At 42.0% G+C, this 19,622-nt stretch overlaps 1 protein-coding gene across 1 annotated transcript in view; it reads left to right on the top strand.

Moving 5' to 3' along the window:
- Positions 1-19,622, top strand: part of LOC138945484 (uncharacterized) — a 65,765-nt gene that overhangs the window by 26,894 nt on the left and 19,249 nt on the right. Inside the window, exon 2 of the mRNA XM_070316949.1 lies at positions 7,406-7,520. Coding sequence (XP_070173050.1) covers positions 7,406-7,520 — 115 coding nt within the window. The remainder of the gene's footprint in view (positions 1-7,405; positions 7,521-19,622) is intronic.

The raw sequence follows: 19,622 nt of genomic DNA on the forward strand, positions 1-19,622 counted from the left end.
ATTGTCACTTCAACGTTCCCTTCACTAAAGTGGCTAAGATGCCTGGACTATTTGTCAAGTTCACGTTCAGACACAGTTTATCTGCAGAGCAGCGCAGGACATTAAGCTGGTTTTGTAGGCCTACTACATTGCTGGACAGCGCAATGCTGTCAGCAAAAAGCATTACAAACAGTTCTAACTCAGACGGAGATAAACGTATCCCATATCTGCCTCGTTGTATGACATCCTGCGCCAGTTCGTTGATCAGAAACGAGAAAATTGTCGGTGAGGCTACACAACATTGTTTAAGGCCTTGCATACATTCAAAGAAATCAGTGTATTCGTTTCCGCACCGCACGCATGCTTTCACATTTTCATACATGCTCTGTAACACCTTAAATGTATTGCCTTGTATGCCTAATCGAAAAAGCACTGACCAGAGCACGGGGCGCTTAATGCTACCGTAAGCCTTACAAAAATCTATGTAGGCTACATACAATTTGGCCTTTTGTGAAAATTGTTTCTGGACGCAAGCATAAAGGGTAAACACATGATCAATAGTTGAGTAATTCCTCCGGAAATCGGCCTGGCTTTCATCTAAAATGTTATTATTTTCTGACCACACAGACAGGCGGTCGTTCAGAACAGATATACAAATTTTGCTCATCGTACTGGTGAGGGAAATTCCTCTTTAATTATCAGGGTTATCACAATCTTTTTTTTATGTAACGGCACAATAATGTCCTTGGACCACTCTCTTGGGTACATCCCCTTCTCGAGAATGTTGTTGAACAATTTAACTAAAAAAAGGTAAAATAAGACTTTCAGACACTTTCAACATTTCATTCAACACACCATCAAACCCTGCCGCTTTACCATTTTTCAAATTTCTGATTGCTTTACTAATTTCAATTTCAGTTATTTCACTGTCAAGAATTTCGTCACTGATACCTGTTTCAGGCAACTGATCGTCTTCGGGTTCAACTGTATCGGTGTTTAAAACATCCTTAAAATGTTCGTACCATGCCTCTTTTGGTACGAAGTTGGAGTGCACCTCTTTTCTATTACATTTCCTTATTTCCTTCCAAAATTCCGTTGGTTTATCAGCAGAGAGCAATATGTTATCAACTTGTTTTAACCTGTACTCTGTTCGCTTTGTTTGAAGAAAATCTTTATACTCCCTCCTGACTTCAGCGTACTTTTGCTTTGCTATCTCTTTTTCTTCTTTATCTTCTTTTTTGATTCTTTGATAACTTCTCAGCAACCGTCTCGCAGATCGCTTCTTTTCCAAACATTCAATATCAAACCATGAGGACGCACTTCTACCTTCAGCGTCACCTCCGACTTTTTTGGTCATGCACTTTGCCGACTGTAACATTGCTTTGTTAAAAATCTCCAGCCCCTCGTCCATATCTGCGCTGATGATGTCGCACGCTTCCTTTAACTTAGTTTAAAAATCGTCTGATTTAACACTTTCAATAAAATCATTCTTTTTTGCATCGTTCCACGCAACTTTTGAGACACTTGCTTGTTTACGGGGCTGGCGCTGATTCACTTTCAACCCAAGCGCAAAGGTCACAGGCATATGCATTGATTCAATTCTGTCGCCAATAGTTAAATCGTGAATGTTGTTGACTAGGTCAACAGAGGCTAAACAATAATCCACCACACTGTTACCACTATGGGAGATATAAGTAAACTTGCACGAGTTGTCTGCATTGCAAACACCATTCAAGATTTTGAGATCAAAGCATACACATAGATCGATAAGCTTTGTACCAAACCCATTTAGTGTATAGTCTTCAGTCATTCTACCATGTGAAATCGTGTCATTGTCATGACCTTGCGAGTCTTGATCAAGGAGGTCAAAAATGTTCTGCGAGAGAGAGAGAGAGAGAGAGAGAGAGACAGAATACGAATACGAAAGTTTATTCAGTTTTAGGCCAGAGCCCCTTCTGAAAGAGAGAGAGAGAGAGAGAGAGAGAGAGAGAGAGAGAGAGAGAGAGAGAGAGAGAGAGAGAGAGAGAGAGAGAGAGAGAGAGAGAGAGAGAGAGAGAGAGAGAGAGAGAGAGAGAGAGAGAGAGAGAGAGAGAGAGAGAGAGAGGTAAACATAACTGACCTGCATTTACATTTCTACTAATTTAGAGGCCTGGGTTCAAGGAAAGAAACGTTTTGTTCATGATCAGTAGACATTATGAAGACGGCATTTACCTGAGGGAATGTCAGTCGAATGACGTAAGTGCAATTCAAATGAGCTATTTTATCGAGGAAATTATTTTGTTCTTATAGCCACATATATTAAACCAGATGAATACCCGCTTCGCCGGGTACGGCTTCGCCGGGAAGAAGTCGAGCCGAATACCCGGCTGGGCCGGGGACCCGGCTTTGCTGGGTGTACGCCGGCTTTGCCGGCGCACCGCACAAAGGAAGGGAGATAAACGCGCAAAACACTGGAGAAGAGTAATACCCGGCTTCGCCGGGACAGTGACATTCTAAAAATAGTATAACGGTAATATGGATTGAGCGTTGTCGACAGTGACCTTCTAAAAATAGAAACGGGAATATGGATTGACGCCACACGAAGGAAGGGAGATAAACGCTGAAAACACTGGAGAAGATAAGGAAGAGTTACTGGGAATGGATCCAGAGAAAAACCAAAAAAGCAGCGCTGAGAGCACGTGTTGAAATATCTCATCGACCAGATTATGTCCGGGGTGTACCTGAATATGTCCACCAAATTTGAAACAGATCCATCGAGAACCTTGGGCGTGCATCGCGAACACACAGACACACACACAGACACAAGTCGTATATATATATATTCCTTGTTGACATAGCGAGATTTTTTCAAAAGACCATTTTTGAAGCATTCACCAAATGACCTTCACATAACTTGAACTGCATGCGTTTTGTGTTTTGTGCGAAAAGTCTCTTTGTTCTCGCATACCAAACCCATGAACGTGTTTAAAAAGGGGACAAGTTGAATTGAACGGATTTGTGTTTATTTGTTTGTTTGTTTGCTTGTAGTTGTTTGTTATGTTCATCATCAGGCTGTGGCAAAGCAGTGTTTTCTTCTCCAGAAGAAAAATGACCGGTAAAACCTTGTTCACGGATTGCGGTTTAAAGGATATAACCATGACGTGCGCAGTGGCCCAGTGGATAAGACATCGATTTCCTAATCGGAAGGTCGTGAGCTCTTCTTCTTCTTCTCTTCTTCTTTGTTCATGGGCTTAGACTCCCACGTTCACTCATGTTTTTAGCACGAGTGGATGTTTACGTGTATGACCGTTTTTACCCCGCCATTCAGGCAGCATACGCCGATTTCGGGGGAGGCATGCTGGGTATTTTCGTGTTTCTATAACCCACCGAACTCTGACATGGGTTACAGGATCTTTTCCGTGCGCACTTGGTCTTGTGCTTGCGTGTACACACGAAGGGGGTTAAGTCACTAGCAGGTCTGCACATAAGTTGACCTGGGAGATCGGAAAAATCTCCACTCTTAACCCACCAGGCGGCAGCGACCGGGATTCGAACTCACGACCTCCCGATTAGGAGGCCGACGTCTTACCACCACGCCACTGCGCCCGTCGTCGTGAGCTCAAATCACGGCCGCGGCCGCCTGGTCTGTTAAGGGTGGAGATTTTTCCGATCTCCCAGGTCAACTTGTGTGTAGACCAGTGCCTTATCCCCCGTCGTGTGTACACGCAAGCACAAGACCAAGTGCTCACGGAAAAGATCCTGTAATCCATGTCAGAGTTCGGTGGGTTACAGAAACACGAACATACCCAGCATGCTATCCCCAAAAGCGACGAATGGCTGCCTAAATGGCGGGGTAAAAACGGTCGTACACGTAAAATCCCACTCATGCAAAAGCATGAGTGAACGTGGGAGTTTCACCCCATGAACGAAAAAAAAGAAGAAAAGAATATAACCAGTGTAAAGTTCCACCGTACACATTCAATTCAGAAATCAGTACTTTGAAGAAGAGTTTGTTTTCCTGACCTTTGCACACTTTCGGGGAAAGCTTTTTGTGAGACGTCCAGTTTCCATAAGAAAATATGTTTCCAAAATTGCCCCCCACTTTCTCTGCCCGATGTTCACACTTTTCCAGACTGACTAAAAGACATACGTCTTGGTGTCTAAGGCTGTCCCAAACCCGTCCTTCTTCCATATCGTGTGGACTCGGCCAGCAAGGCTGTCAGGACTTGAAAAGGGAGGTAATCCTGCCTTCCATCTTCATCGGCGGAGGGGAAAATCGTCTAAATTTGTCCTGACGTCTGCCGTGACGTTTTTGCATCAAATCTCTGATTCTGACCTTTTTGCTAACTCAGCTTGAGTCGTGGACGAGGGAATGGGGATGAGGGGAGGTGGGGCACCTTTGAAAAAAAATCGTTTCCTTTGCCTGAGATAATCTGCTGTTTTCCCTTCCAATGGCCGTCCTCAGTGTTTATTTGTGAGTTCTGTCCCCGTCGTAAATGAGCAGGATAGACTCGGGGACTGGAAAGCCGTCCCAAGACCCGCCCGGAGTCGCCGTGTTTGCTGAGACTTACGCTGGGAGGTTTGTGTGCTTGGGGAGTATTCAGCAAGGGGGACCCTCTCGTCCAAATGGCCGCAGAAATCCCCTAATAAGCACCCTGCTTTCCCCAATGAAGGGGAGGAGAGATAACATGGGCTTCGTGCCTGCGGGCGCATTGGAAATCAAATGTTCCAATCCCGCCGGCAGACGAAGCGGTTTGTTATGATAGCTCTTTGATTGGACCCGCCTTCAAAGGGATTAGAGGGGGCCTCTCTCGTGTGTCAGCTTATGCAATAAGAAAATTGCTTTTATTTAAGTTGTTTTTTGAATCGTTTCGGCGGTTTGGACCGTCTCAGCCCTTCGCTTGATTAAGCCCTTAAACGTGATGGCGACTTCTCCTGCGTGCCTCGTCCAGTCCAAGTTTGTTTTCTCTTCTTTTCCGTTTTTTTAGGGGGGAGGGGGGGGGGGGTGCGTCCCCGTGTAATGAAGCAAACACTGGATAAATCGGCGAAGGGGAAACTCGTTAATCACAAATGAAATCCATCAAGCACGGATAGATTTTGTGTCTCATTTGCAATTAATGTATTCATTGGTGCAATAAACCTTTCTCAACCATTTTTCACACAGTCGACTGAACGAGAAAAGCAAGAAATGTACTTGTCCTTTTTCCTGCTACTAGAACACGTACAACACTGATTGTACTTGGCATAAAGTGTTGACCCCCCCCCCCACCCCCAACATTTCAGGAACAAAGCCATCGTGCGCAGTGAAAGAGGAAGAGCATAGTATTGTGAAAAAACGCACTAACGCACAAGTAAGAAGAAACTGTGAGCAGTCAACTAAACAGCGAAGTCAATGACTATCAAGTTGTTTAATCTACACGAAGAAAAATTACGATAATCAATTTTGTTCAGGCTGAGCTGAAATAGTTTCTGGGAAACTGCCAATAGTTTCAGTAAAGCTTAACTGGTATAGCTGTTTCTTTCATTGTTCCTTCCACTTCGCCATTGACATGTCCTAACTGTCGTCTCATAATAGCTGTTCTAGCTTGAGAAAGAAATGAGATATTCACTTTGCCTTAATTAGGACACACTTACCACAGTCAGGTCTGCGCATAAACAATATGCTTGTCCAAAGTGGAGCCCAGGTATTTTTTGCATGCGCAGTTTCATGCGGCGAGTGGGGCAAAGGAGACAGTTATTTTGTCACATAATCTGCTGTCACAAAACCCGCCTGTCGTGTCGCAAAACAACCGGGATAAATGCGACCATGAAGTTCCCAAACCTGAATATTTGCTTCAGTCGGGCAAGAGGTAAGAGAATTGAATGACTCATTTTTAAAAACGTTCAGAGTTCCGATTTGTCATTGTAACTCTACAAAGAGTATTTTACCAGCCGTTACAGCAGGGGTTTCTTCGAATAGTTGCCATGCATGTTGCAGTTTACTCGACTGCATTGAGCAGCCTCAAAACGAACTTTCAGTGTCCCATTTAGATAAATACGGTGGGGTCAATACCATCAAGTTAACTGTATTACGACTGCTAGTTTCTGATTAAATATATAGCTTAAATTCTAAAGTCGTTAACGTTTTCTGTATTCTTTGGTACCAGGATTCTTGTCCCAAGGTGGAATAATATGACTTCTGGGGCAACTCGAAGTAATCTGCGGACGAGCAACGGCCTTTTCAGACCCAGTCAGCCGACGTACCGGTGGCTTCGGGAGACGTCTTGACAAGACACAATCTGATACTTTAAACCAGTCAATGGAATTATTGCAGTTGGCAAGTGCTGATGGAGCACGCTTATAAAAACATGTTAACCAGAGCGATTTAAAAGTATCTACTTTGTAATTCGCCTTGCAACCACTTGTGGGTGGCATATATTTCCATTTCCCTTTCGTAGTTTTGGCTGTGAAAGTGTTTCGTGGGAGTGTCAATATTACTGCCATCTTTCCGCAAAGTACTGTAATGGTATGCTATTCGCCCACACTGTCTTGGTGGATCTGACCGGGAATAAAGGGTCACAAGAAACATGGTGAGTTATCCTGCATCATTTAAACTTAAAAACGGAGGTGTAACTTGTACATATTATCTTCCTGTGACAACATGCAGAGACGAAAAGTTGAGAACGGTGCATGTCACAGACCATGTCAGCATTATTGTCCCACCTTTCGTCCCCACGTTCGGCGAGATATTTATTTCTCAGAGTCAACTTTGTGTGCAGACTCTCCTCGGTGTCCGAACACCCCCCGTGTGTACACGCAAGCACAAGACCAAGCGCGCACGAAAAAGATCCTGTAATCCATGTCAGAGTTCGGTGGGTTATAGAAACACGAAAATACCCAGCATGCTTCCTCCGAAAACGGCGTATGGCTGCCTAAATGGCGGGGTAAAAAACGGTCATACACGTAAAATTCCACTCGTGCAAAAAACACGAGTGTACGTGGGAGTTCCAGCCCACGAACGCAGAAGAAGAAGAAGAAGAAGAAGAAGAAGAAGAAGAAGAAGAAGAAGAAGAAGAAGAAGAAGAAGAAGAAGAAGAAGAAGAAGAAGAAGAAGTCCGACCTAAAGACGGTCCTAAAGTGAGCCCTAAGTCAGCATCGCAAAGATTTCGTGAAGTCTTTTTACCGAAAACTTAGTGCTAAAGCTTCGTGCGGCCAGCCTTGCGAAGTATGCTTCGCGTAGTCGACTTCGCCCAGTTGAGCACAGGCTTTTAACCCAGCAATGCTACATGAGCTGCTCCCCTAATTGTTGCTATCCATGCCTTTGCAATGATGTCGTGTGTTTTTGTGTGGTGCACGCCCACTCAAAAATCATCGAACTTGTGCTCCAAGATAGAATTTACTAAGATACCATTTGCCTTTCCTTTCACTGCGATTGATTTATTTACGCTGTGCAGTGTTTACTGTGCAGTGAAACTGCTCCGAATACCATACACAGAGCACAAGACCAACGACTACGTTCGAAGCCTGGTCAAGAGCTTCGTGGGCCCCCAAGAACCCCTGCTGCCCACCGTCAAACGTCGGAAGTTGGTGTGGTTCGGCCATGTCACAAGGCATGACACCCTCTCCAAAATCATACTACAGGGCACTGTCGAGGGAGGCGGGACGCAGACGTGAAAAACACCGGAAGAGTTGGTCCGACAACGGCAAGGAATGAACGCAGCTGTGCTTCCTGGCCTCCTGGCGACAGCCCCTGATAGAACAGCCTGGAGAAGGGTTTCTTCCTCTTCAGCCCTCATGCCCCCCCCTCCCCCCAACGACTGCCAGAGCCAGGGGACTGATGATGATGAGTGTCTACTGCTGTTATCATGTTGAGAGCTCCGCCACGGACAGTTCAAAGCACCCCCGCGTCCAGATCGCGCTCACCAATAACTAGATTCAAATGTCATAACTGGGTGTAAGAGGGGGTTAACCTCCCAAGATCACCCTAAAGTGTTAAATCTGTTAGACATCAATCATAATTGAAACATGTTAGCAGACTCTTTTGACAATTACCAGACCGAAGACAATTACGTTTTCCTTCCAAGGCCTTTGACTCTCGCCATTTTACGCCTTTGGTACTTTGGTAATCTCTTCATTTCTTACGGCTTTTTTTTCCTACTGGTAAGCTTACGTCTATCCACTTTGATGTCTTACACAACGAGATAACATCTTGTAGAACTTATCAGTTTTAGCAGACTCTTGGGACGGAACCAAAGGCAGTTACGTTAACGATCTGATGTCGTTGATTCTCAGCATTTTACGCCTCGGGTAATTATGTCTCTACGTCTTCAGCCATTTTGTGCTGATCTGTCTCACCATTTTTACTTGTTTTGTAACGATCTACTTATATTTCAGGCCACCTTTACGTCTTTGATCATTTGTATAATACATCTTGAGTCCTGTTTTGTTGATTAATACCTTTGACCACTTGTATGTCTTTTGGTACGTTATTTTTACGTACGACGCCTTTCATTCACTTGTATAGTTGACCATTTGTGACCCTCCACCACAGAATGAGTCGCATGTCACCTCGCGCGGTTTTGCGCGAGGCTTAATATAAGTCCGGGGGGTGTTTGGTAACAGTGTGAGGGTCACCTTAGTCACAGACTTATAACTCAAAAAGTGTTCGCTCTTTTCTAAAAACGGTTTTCACCACTGGAAAGAGCTTCAAAATCTCTTTAAGAAAATGTAAAAATATAAAAATCATGCAAAGGTGACATGCGACTCATTCCGTGGTGGTGGGTCACATTTTGGCGCCTTTCGTAACGCCTTGAGGCCTTACACCTTCTTCCACTCAAACATGTGACCAGTCAGACGACGTATATGTTACTGCTTTCATATATATCTCACGCCCTTTTTGGCATTGTGTTTGACTTTTGTCAAATACTTTAATATAAAGTATTTTTCTCTTCTCTTGTCGCTCTTGTGTCATAGCGATGACTGTTGTTACATAATCTTTTGTCCTTTTTTTTCATTCGTAAATCTGCCCGCTTCAAAACGGCTTCGATCAGAAGGCTTAATTTACGTCTGACGTCTTACGCCTTTTTTTCTCTCTCGTAAATCTGACGGCTTTACGTCCACATCTTCCTGCTCCCGTCCTCCGCACGGACACTTTTCATCTTCACTCCTTTTACCTTTTTTTTTCTTTTTTCTTTTTTTTTTCTTTTTTTTTCTTACACTAGGTCAGACATTCTAGCAATGGTCACTTTTTGTCCATCTCATTACTGGCCACTCTAGGAGCTCCCGGGGAGGAAAGCTCGCCGGGGCAGCCGATCGACCCCCTAACACTCTAGCCGGCCCTGAAGAGAGGATTTTGCAAGAGGCGGCAATGTGTGTGTACGATGATCGCAATGCTAATATTGATCCCTGGACAACTCGTCCGGTCACTCGGAGGCTGGCGTTACCCCTAGTAGCAGGGGAGGTGTTAAAAGTGACGGTAAACGGGAGCTTGGACTTTCGAGGCTCTTTTGCAGTACGGAGGAGGAGGAGGAGGAGGAGGAGGAGAAAGGAGGAGGAGGAGGAAGAAGAGGATGATGATGATGAGGAGGAGGTGAGTGAGGAAGAAGTGAAAATGAATTAAAAAAAAAGAAGAAGGAGAAGGAGAAAAAAAAGGTAAACGAGAGCTTGGACTTTTGCGGCTCTTTTGTAAAAAGGAGGAGGAGGAGGAGGGGGGGAGGAGAGAAATAAAAGAAGGAGAAGGATGTGGATATTCTGGCGTATGATTCTAAAAACAAAATGGGTGAGATCTGTCTGTGTGTGTGGTTGTGTTGCAAGTATGGGAGTGGATGGGAGTGAATGGATGGATGGGATGGCGGGGGTGGGCATGGGGATGGGGGGTATGTTTTTATTTTATTTTATGCAATTTATATCGCGCACATATCTCAAGGTATGGGGTTTTGAGGGAGGGGGGGGGGGGGACAATTGCAGAAAAGGGGGCGAAGGGAATTAAGGGCTCGTTTGAAAATAATACATAAACTTAGTGTATCTACATGCAAGATGAGCAGCCATATTTTTCATCTTATAGTGTTCAATTCTTTTTCAGCCGCCTTTATATTAAAGGTAAAGTCATTCCTGTTAAAACGATTTAACTCAGCAATAATGGGGATTTTGTGATGAATACAATTCGCAGACTTACATTAGTTTCCGTCTCAAAACTAATTGATCACAAAAGTCCCACAGCACAGAAAGCAACCATGATGGTGATTCACGGTATTTGTCCAAGTGGAAGGAGAATCTTATCCCATTAATAAGGCTGGACAGATATAAGGTGATGAGCCGACTCTGCTGTGCCTTCAGTGTATTCGGACTTTGAGTTCCCACCACCTTCAGATAGAGATTGGATCTCCATGCACCCGTAAACTCGACAACAGCCTTGTATAGGTCTATCAATGAGTGGCAGTGTCCTGTATCAGCTATACAGAGGTAAGGTAAGAATAAAACCTTGTTCACCGAGGCAAACCATTCCCTTCTGGGTCGTGATGATGCCACATAAAAACTCAATGAACCACGAGGGCCTTTTGAAGTCCGTGGATCCCAAAGACTGAAGACGTTCGCTCAGACGATGCTCCCACCGTGGGCAACTTCAGACGGCGTGGATGTAACGCAAAGAAGTTTGCCCAAGACCTCTTTCTATCTCCCCTTTTTTCTCGCTATTTTGCCTGCACCCCCCCCCCCCCCTGCCCCTTCTGCCCCCCCCCCCCACCCTCACTCGCAATACATACACGGACCCTACAAACGCCTCATTCCACCCTCCCTTCCTCCTCCTCCCTGACGGCGAACTGGAGAAGGTAAATGTACCGGTCTCACTACTAACGGTAGACGATGGTAGATGTAAGTCTTAGTTTGTCTACTACTGCTACTACCTTTCTCCCTTCTTAGTACTCAGTTGTATAGTTCTCTCCACCCCTATCTGCGGTGTCCTGTTTCTTGGCTATATCCCCTCTCTATCGGGAATATTGTATCTGCCTGTGTTTGTTTTGCCGCCCTCCCCCCCCCCCCCCCGCGGTCTCTGTCACCCGTTATGTTGCACTTTTCCTAATTGGTTTAAACAAGTTTATTCAGTAAATTCCATTGGTACTATTACCGCATACATGAAATAAGGAACATGGAGCACAACAAGCTAAGCTTATGAGCGTACTCTTAAAAGCAAATGAAATTTGGCGGACGATTTTAATATAACAAATTTGAAATAATGTCAAAATAATAATGGTAAATTATGGTAGACAAACATGTAACAATAAAAGTGAAAACAAAACCAACAAAAAACAACAACAACAAAACCAATGCTAAACTAACAACCGTACTCACACGCGCTCGCACACTCACTCGCACACACACGCATACAATGACTTCCACATGGTTGAAAATAGAATACTACCAGAACAAAGAAATGTAAACAGTACTGCACATGGTGGATGAGATAAATGCATTCATTATTCAAAACGTTTGCTTAATAAGATAAACCTGAATAACTGGTCAAATATCAATGCATTTTCGGTGTCTGACTTGTCTCTATTGCCATACAGAAAATCATCAGCGGTTAGCAAATCATAGTTGGGCAGTGTTGACAAGGTGACTTCACGTATTTGAAGAGATAAGGGGCAATGAAAAATATAGTGCTCCGCATTTTCAACAGGATAACCACAAGTGCATGACGGGTCTGGAATTAAATGTCTGTCAAATAGATCACTATTTAGATTGCTGATCCTCAATCTCAGTCTGCAATGGATAATTTCTGATTTTCGATCAGATGTGTATCTATACGAGGGAACAACAGTATCATCAGAACTAATACGTTTTTTAAATAACCCAATAGAATCAAGTTGTTTTACAGTATCTGGAAGCTCATTCCACAGGGAAGTCGAAGACAGAAAAAATGACTTTTTATACAATTCAGTTCGAGAGTGGGGAGTCTGTCTGTCAAGTGGTCTTCGTCTATGGTAAGGGTTCACAGAAGCAACGAGAGGAGGCAGACGTTCTAGTAAGTATGGTGGCACGCGTGCATTAACTAATTTGAAATACAAAATCAATTTGTGTCTTTTTCGCCTCTCCTTCAGTGTTGTAAATCCTGATTCATCGTACAATTTTTGGTGACTCGTGCCACGAACTGCACCTATAATGGTTCTTATGGCATCAAGATGCAAGTTTTCTAATAAAGTAGCTAATCTGTCAGAACAGTTATCCCAAATGACGTCAGAAAAATCAAAATGGGGAATAATAAAAGATTTATACATAAGTTCAAGTGCCTTTCGGCTAAGGCGATACTTATAGGACCGAAAACATGAGAGAAGAACACGTACTTTAGATATAATTGACTGAACATGTGATTCCCATTTGCAGTCGCTCTGAATCAGTACACCAAGATGTTTGTGAACGTGGTTTTCTCACTTTTCCTAATTCATGTGCAAAACTTACCAGTTCTCTAAATTTCACTTCAATGATAAAGTGATTCAACGTAATCAAGAGTTGTCAAATAATCTAACAGTATTTTACTTGACATCGTTGACTCAAGGTCAATTTCTTTTGAAAGAAATTAGAAACTGTGACCTTGGGTCAAGGCAATCGAGGGACCTGCAACACGACTGTATAACAACTCTTGGCAAAGTCACGGCTTTACTGATTTGGGGTCAATGTGACCCGCAACACGACGTTAACCACTCTTGGTCAAGACCAACCTTAATGAACCAGGGTTTGGGTCGCACGAAGCGAAAGCGGGTGCCGGCCAGCTACAGGGTCTGAAACCGTAACAAATCTCACTTCGTGCACCTCAGTCCTGGAGTCAACGGAGTCCCATGAACTGCAAAAATAACGACAGCCCGTGATTAAGACACGGCTCTGATGACAAAGCGGTGGTGAGAACAAGCTTTTAACATTTGTCTGCCCTTAATGAGCCACTAGGGTCAAAGGGTCATTGTTAATTCTCATTAGTGTCCATCAACTCAGCATGCATATTTGTTTTATAGAGAGAGGTGCCCTTGGTTGCTGTTTGGTCAGGATCATGGTCATTCAAAGAGGGATAACATTGTTTTCTGTCCTCATTGGTATTCAACAAGTTCATCGTGCTGCCAGGGACAAAGTGGTACAAGAAATAGGGATTCGAACTCGAAAACTTTCATTTCAAACTCAAAGCCAGATGTTGTGCACTTGATCCACTCTGCCACACAAATGAACGTGTTTATTTTTTTATTTATTTTTTAATTTATCATGTCTGTTTTTGCGTTTGAAATTCACAATGCGCTCTCTGTTTTAAAGAGTATGATAATAAAAGCGGCTCCAACACATTTTTTCAATCAAAATGAATCAAGATCCACGTACCACACACATCCACTCTGCCACTTCAGTTCCTTTTCCCATTTATGTCCCTTTGTGTACCTATTTTTCTTCTTCTTCTTCTTGCTTTATCTCTCTCTCCATCGTCTACTTCTTCTTGTCCCCATATTTTTTCCGGCCTTTTTTTGGGCTCTGTCCCACTCGCGCCGAACAATCCGAGGACAAATAGGCAGGACAGTCCGCTAGATGCAAAGTGCCGGACTGTTTGCACGGAGGCCCTGAGATCTCCTGATATTGGCGAGCGGAGGGGAGCGAATTATTTGTTAGGACAGCCACGGCGAGGAAGCACGCTCGAGTCCGCCAGAGAAAAAAGTCAATAATGGACATCTCTGTGAAGGGTTGCTATGACTTTTGTCCTTGTCCGTCTTGCCTATATACTACTATTTTTATGGTCAGTCTCAGGCGTGGCCTGCGTGTACGTGTGTGGGTGGTGGTTGGGGGGTGTCTGGGAGCGATTTTTCTTTTTTACATTTTGTCAAGTTTTGACTAAATGTTTTAACGTAGAGGGGGGAATCGAGACGAGGGTCGTGGTGTATGTGTGTGTGTGTGTGTGTGTGTGTGTGTGTGTGTGTGTGTGTGTGTGTGTGTGTGTGTGTGTAGAGCGATTCAGAGAAAACTACTGGACCGATCTTTATGAAATTTGACATGAGAGTTCCTGGGTATGAAATCCCCGAACGGTTTTTTCATTTTTTTGATAAATGTCTTTGATGACGTCATATCCGGCTTTTCGTGAAAGTTGAGGCGGCACTGTCACGCCCTCATTTTTCAACCAAATTGGTTGAAATTTTGGTCAAGTACTCTTCGACGAAGCCCGGGATTCGGTATTGCATTTCAGCTTGGTGGCTTAAAAATTAATTAATGACTTTGGTCATTAAAAATCTGAAAATTGTAAAAAAAAAATAAAATTTATAAAACGATCCAAATTTACGTTTATCTTATTCTCCATCATTTGCTGATTCCAAAAACATATAAATATGTTATATTCGGATTAAAAACAAGCTCTGAAAATTAAATATATAAAAATTATTATAAATTTTTTTTTTCGAAATCAATTTAAAAACACTTTCATCTTATTCCTTGTCGGTTCCTGATTCCAAAAATATATAGATATGATATGTTTGGATTAAAAACACGCTCAGAAAGTTAAAACGAAGAGAGGTACAGAAAAGCGTGCTATCCTTCTCAGCGCAACGAATACCCCGCTCTTCTTGTCAATTCCACGTGCACTGCCTTTGCCACGGGCGGTGGAGTGACGATGCTACGAGTATACGGTCTTGCTGCGTTGCGTTGCGTTCAGTTTCATTCTGTGAGTTCGACAGCTACTTGACTAAATATTGTATTTTCGCCTTACGCGACTTGTTTACATTTAGTCAAGTTTTGAGTAAATGTTTTAACGTAGAGGGGGGATCGAGACGAGGGTCGTGGTGTGTGTGTGTGTGTGTGTGTGTGTGTGTGTGTGTGTGTGTGTGTGTGTGTGTGTGTGTGTAGAGGGATTCAGAGAAAACTACTGGACCGATCTTCGTGAAACTTGACATCAGAGATCCTGAGTATGGTATCTCCAGACGTTTTTTTTTTAATTTTTTTTTTATATAAATAGCTTTGATGACGTTATATCCGGCTTTTCGTAAAAGTCGAGGCGGCTCTGTCACGCTCTCATTTTTCAACCAAATTGGTTGAAATTTGGTCAAGTAAACTTTGACGAAGCCCGGACTTTGGTATTGCATTTAAGTTTGGAGGCTTACACATTACTTAATGAGTTTGCTCATTAAAGTTGTCATTAAAATCGATTTTTCGCAAACAGATTTAAAATTGATTGCATCGTATTCTTCATAATATTTTAAATCTAAAAATATATACATATGTCATGTGTACTCTTAAAATGTGATCACAATTAACGAAAATAGATTAATTAATCTTACGATAAAAATTAAGAAATCGATCCAAAAATTACTTAATCTTATTGGCTTTGTCATTTCCTGATTCAAAAAACATATAGATATGATAGGTTGTATTCAAAACAATCTCTGAAAGTTTTCAAGAATACAGAAAAGCGCGCTTTCCTGCTTAGCACAATACGCTACCGTGCTATTCTGGCGTGTTAATTTCACTGCGTTTTGCACGTGGAAGGTGAGCGATTTCCTTCTCGCGGGGATTGACGAAGCTGTACTGTCTTGGTGAAAAACTACAGTGCGTTCAGTTTCATTCCGTGAGTTTGACAGCTTGACTAAATGTAGTAATTTCGCGACTTGTTTAACTTTATTGCAGAAAGGCAACATGTTCTGAGAGTAAGAGGTCTCCTCGTATGTCATTGACCGGGTTACTGTGAGTCTGGTCCAGAAAGGAATTTTAACATAATTTGTTTTTTTTTAAGCTAAATTTGAATCAACTTTCATTGTTTTTGCTTATTGCAAAATGGCAAAATTTTCAGAGAGAAAAAAAGGTCTTTTCGCAGAACATTTTTCGTGACTGCCGTTTCTGGTCCGGATATGAATGTTAAGTAACATCTCTGTAAGTAGGGTTGCTATGACTTTTGTCCTTGTCTCTCTTGCCTATATATCACCACGTTTTACGGTCAGTCTGCGGTCTGGCCTGCGTGAGTTAGTGGAGAGGTTGGCAATGTTTTTCTTTTCCTCTTTATTTTGTTCGTGCATCGATATCCTTACGGCAGAAAAGAAACAAAACATTCTCTGGAGTAAAAGGTCTACTTCAATGTCATGACTGTTTTACTGCGATTCTGGCCCAGATATAAGTTCTAAGCATTTTATTTTAATGACAGATCAATTTAGAGCCAAATGTGACTCCCCTTTCATTGTTTCTTTTGGGGTGTGTTTTGCTATTAACGCAAAAAGGTAACATTTTCTAAGAAAGGGAAGATTTCTCTACGACCATTGACTGTTTTACTGTGTGTCTGGTCCAGACAATAATTGTAAGTAAAATCAGTGTTAAATCTGGACCTACTTTCATTTTGCGCAAAAGAGAGACTTAGAGCCAAACTTAAATTCCATTATTTTGCTCTTGGGGTAGGTCTTCTCGCAGGTCCTTTCCCGTTTCACTACGACTTTGGTCCAAATAGAAATTCAAAAATGATTTTTTTCATTTTATGCAAACGAGTAGTGCTATGCAGAGACCTTGTGCTCTGCGATAATTAGACCTTTGTTGAATAGAGCATATCATAGTACGTACAATCTCATATACTCGCCTCGCCGGAAACCTGTGAACTTATACACATTCTCGAGAAATTTGAAGCAAGGGAGGGTTTAAAAAAAAGTTTATGAACGTTAAGAAAAACTTAATCAGTAGACGAATGTTTTCTCCGTCTTTTGTAAGTATAAATACAAAACACTGGTACGAGTAAAATAAAATAAATAATTACTATACAAAAAATGGGCCAAGGACTTTAAAGATGTCTTTCACTTCCAAGCTTTTCCAAACAAAATACGTCAGCTGACATACAGACAAGAATGCTTGGAAAAAAACTAGGAACCGAGGGACGAAATGAAACGAATAGAAGTAAAAACGTCTTTATGAGGATGGTGCCGGGGAAGCGAATCTTACGTATTCAATGGTCGTGTTTATTTCCGTCTCTGTCAATTTTTAGTGGTGAGTAATACGAAATCAAAGTATACATTGCTGTCAGTAGGAGTAGAAGCAGAGATTTAACTGGCAAGAGGAAGGTGAATGGGGCAGGGGTTGGGGTTGTGGTGGTGGTGGGGATGGCGGTGTAGTGAGTGGGGGTGGTTTAAAGGTTCGTGTGAGGAACCAGGAAAACAAGGAGACGAAAAATATGAAAAGAAACGCCAAATAAAACAAAGATCAAAAGAAAAGAAAAAACCCTGAATGTTAGAGATTAAAAAAGAGACGTAAACACAATGAATGTTCTACTTAAATATTAAAAAAATATCCCGAATACAATACAAGAGGGACGAGTCAGATATGAAAGAAAAATGAAAACGGAAGCTTTCTTCTGTATCTTGAAGTAAAATCCGTATTTGTTGCTAAAAACAAACAATGACAATGCATGCCGAAAGGAAGAGACGCAGAAACGAAGGAAATAAAGAAACAGAAATATTACAGAAAAAATAGCAACTTTGAAATAAGAAAATAGAAGTAGGCCCTATTAAACATTACTGAAAAGAATTGCATTCATGCGCTCTCCAGCAGTGTATTGGATCTTTCTTTGGTAAGAAAATATGATAAGATAAGAAAAATGTATCCTCAGAAAACCAAATCTGGACGTGAATATGTATATCCTGTTCCAGAAAGCAGACAAAGGAAGATTACGAAACAGAGAGACAAAAGGCAAGAGCAGTCTCAAACTGTGTATAGACGCGACCTTAATGCACGCACCCCCCCCCCCCCTTCCCAGTCAAGAAAAATGTGCGTTCTTTACAAAGCAGCATGCTACTTTATTTTGTTTTTTGTTTTATCACATTGTGGATGGACTTGCACATGTATTTGTTACTTTATATATGCATTACACCAACCATTCTTCTTTTTACATTTAGTCAAGTTTTGACTAAATGTTTTAACGTAGAGGGGGAATCGAGACGAGGGTCGTGGTGTATGTGTGTGTGTGTGTCTGTCTGTCTGTCTGTGCGTGTGTGTGTGTAGAGCGATTCAGACTAAACTACTGGACCGATCTTTATGAAATTTTACATGAGAGTTTCTGGGAATGATATCCCCGGAAATTTTTTTCATTTTTTCGATAAATGTCTTTGATGACGTCATATCCGGCTTTTTGTAAAAGTTGAGGCGGCACTGTCACACCCTCATTTTTCAATCAAATTGATTGAAATTTTGGCCAAGCAATTTTCGACGAAGGCCGGACTTCGGTATTGCATTTCAGCTTGGTTGCTTAAAATTAATTAATGACTTTGGTCATTACAAATCTGAAAATTGTAAAAACATTTTTTTTTTATAAAAAGATCCAAATTTACGTTCATCTTCTTCTTCATCATTTTCTGATTCCAAAAACATATAAATATGTTATATTTGGATTAAAAACAAGCTCTGAAAATTAAAAATATAAAAATTATGATCAAAATTAAATTTTCGAAATCAATTTAAAAACACGTTCATCTTATTCCTTGTCGGTTCCTGATTCCAAAAACATATAGATATGATATGTTTGAATTAAAAACATGCTCACAAAGTTAAAACGAAGAGAGGTACAGTAAAGCGTGCTATGAAGCACAGCGCAACCGCTACCGCGCCAAACAGGCTCGTCACTTTCACTGCCTTTTGCACTAGCCGCGGACTACGTTCAGTTTCATTCTGTGAGTTCCACAGCTTGACTAAATGTAGTAATTTCGCCTTACGCGACTTGTTTATACTGCCCTTCCACACGTGTATCGGGTGAGATAGATAGATAGATAGAGAGAGAGAGAGAGAGAGAGAGAGAGAGAGAGAGAGAGAGAGAGAGAGAGAGAGAGAGAGAGAGAGAGAGAGAGAGAGAGAGAGAGAGAGAGAGAGAGAGAGAGATAATTGAATTGAACTTTATTTAACAAGGATTAAGATTTAAGGCTACGCCTTTTCTTACAATCTGACCTTGGGACGCACAGACACACAATGATACAATTGAAAAATTAAAAATTAAACAGTTAAAAAGTAAGAGGTCGAGAGAGAGAGAGAGAGAGAGAGAGAGAGAGAGAGAGACAGAGACAGAGACAGAGACAGAGACAGAGACAGAGAGAGACAGACAGACAGACAGACAGACAGACAGACAGACAGACAGACAGACAGACAGACAGAGGCAGACAGAGAGAGGGAAGGGGGTGAGACACAATTACAAAATCTGTCCACCTCAAATTCAAGCAATAACCAATCTCATAACTCACAAAATCCCGCATCATTTTAACACGCAAAGTTCTGTCTCTCTTCCAGCCACATTACTTCTTATGATTCTCATGACTAGTCACAAACTGTTTTATGATAAAGTTAAGCCAGCGAATTATTAACAGCTATTGTGTTTTCAGCGTAGCAATAGGGTCCGATATTTAGACGAGACAAGTATAATGCCGACGAGTCGAAGACGAGTCGCATTATACTTGTTCGAGTCTAAATATCGGACCCTATTGCTACGCTGAAAACACAATAGCGATTATATAGCTGTTATGACCTTGATTTGTTGTTCCAAACTTACAAAATGACAGTTTTTGCGTCGATGCGTTGATCTCAGGTTTTGATAGCAGACAAACTTCTTACGCGCATCATGTTCGCGCAGACATGCACACCGCTACACGCTTTCTGACTTTGGAAGAAAAACTGACTCCAAGTGCATTCGACTTCACAACACAGTTGTTGAAACAGCTTTTTAA

This window comes from Littorina saxatilis, linkage group LG1, assembly GCF_037325665.1.
Source record: "Littorina saxatilis isolate snail1 linkage group LG1, US_GU_Lsax_2.0, whole genome shotgun sequence".
Lineage (NCBI taxonomy): Eukaryota > Metazoa > Mollusca > Gastropoda > Littorinimorpha > Littorinidae > Littorina > Littorina saxatilis.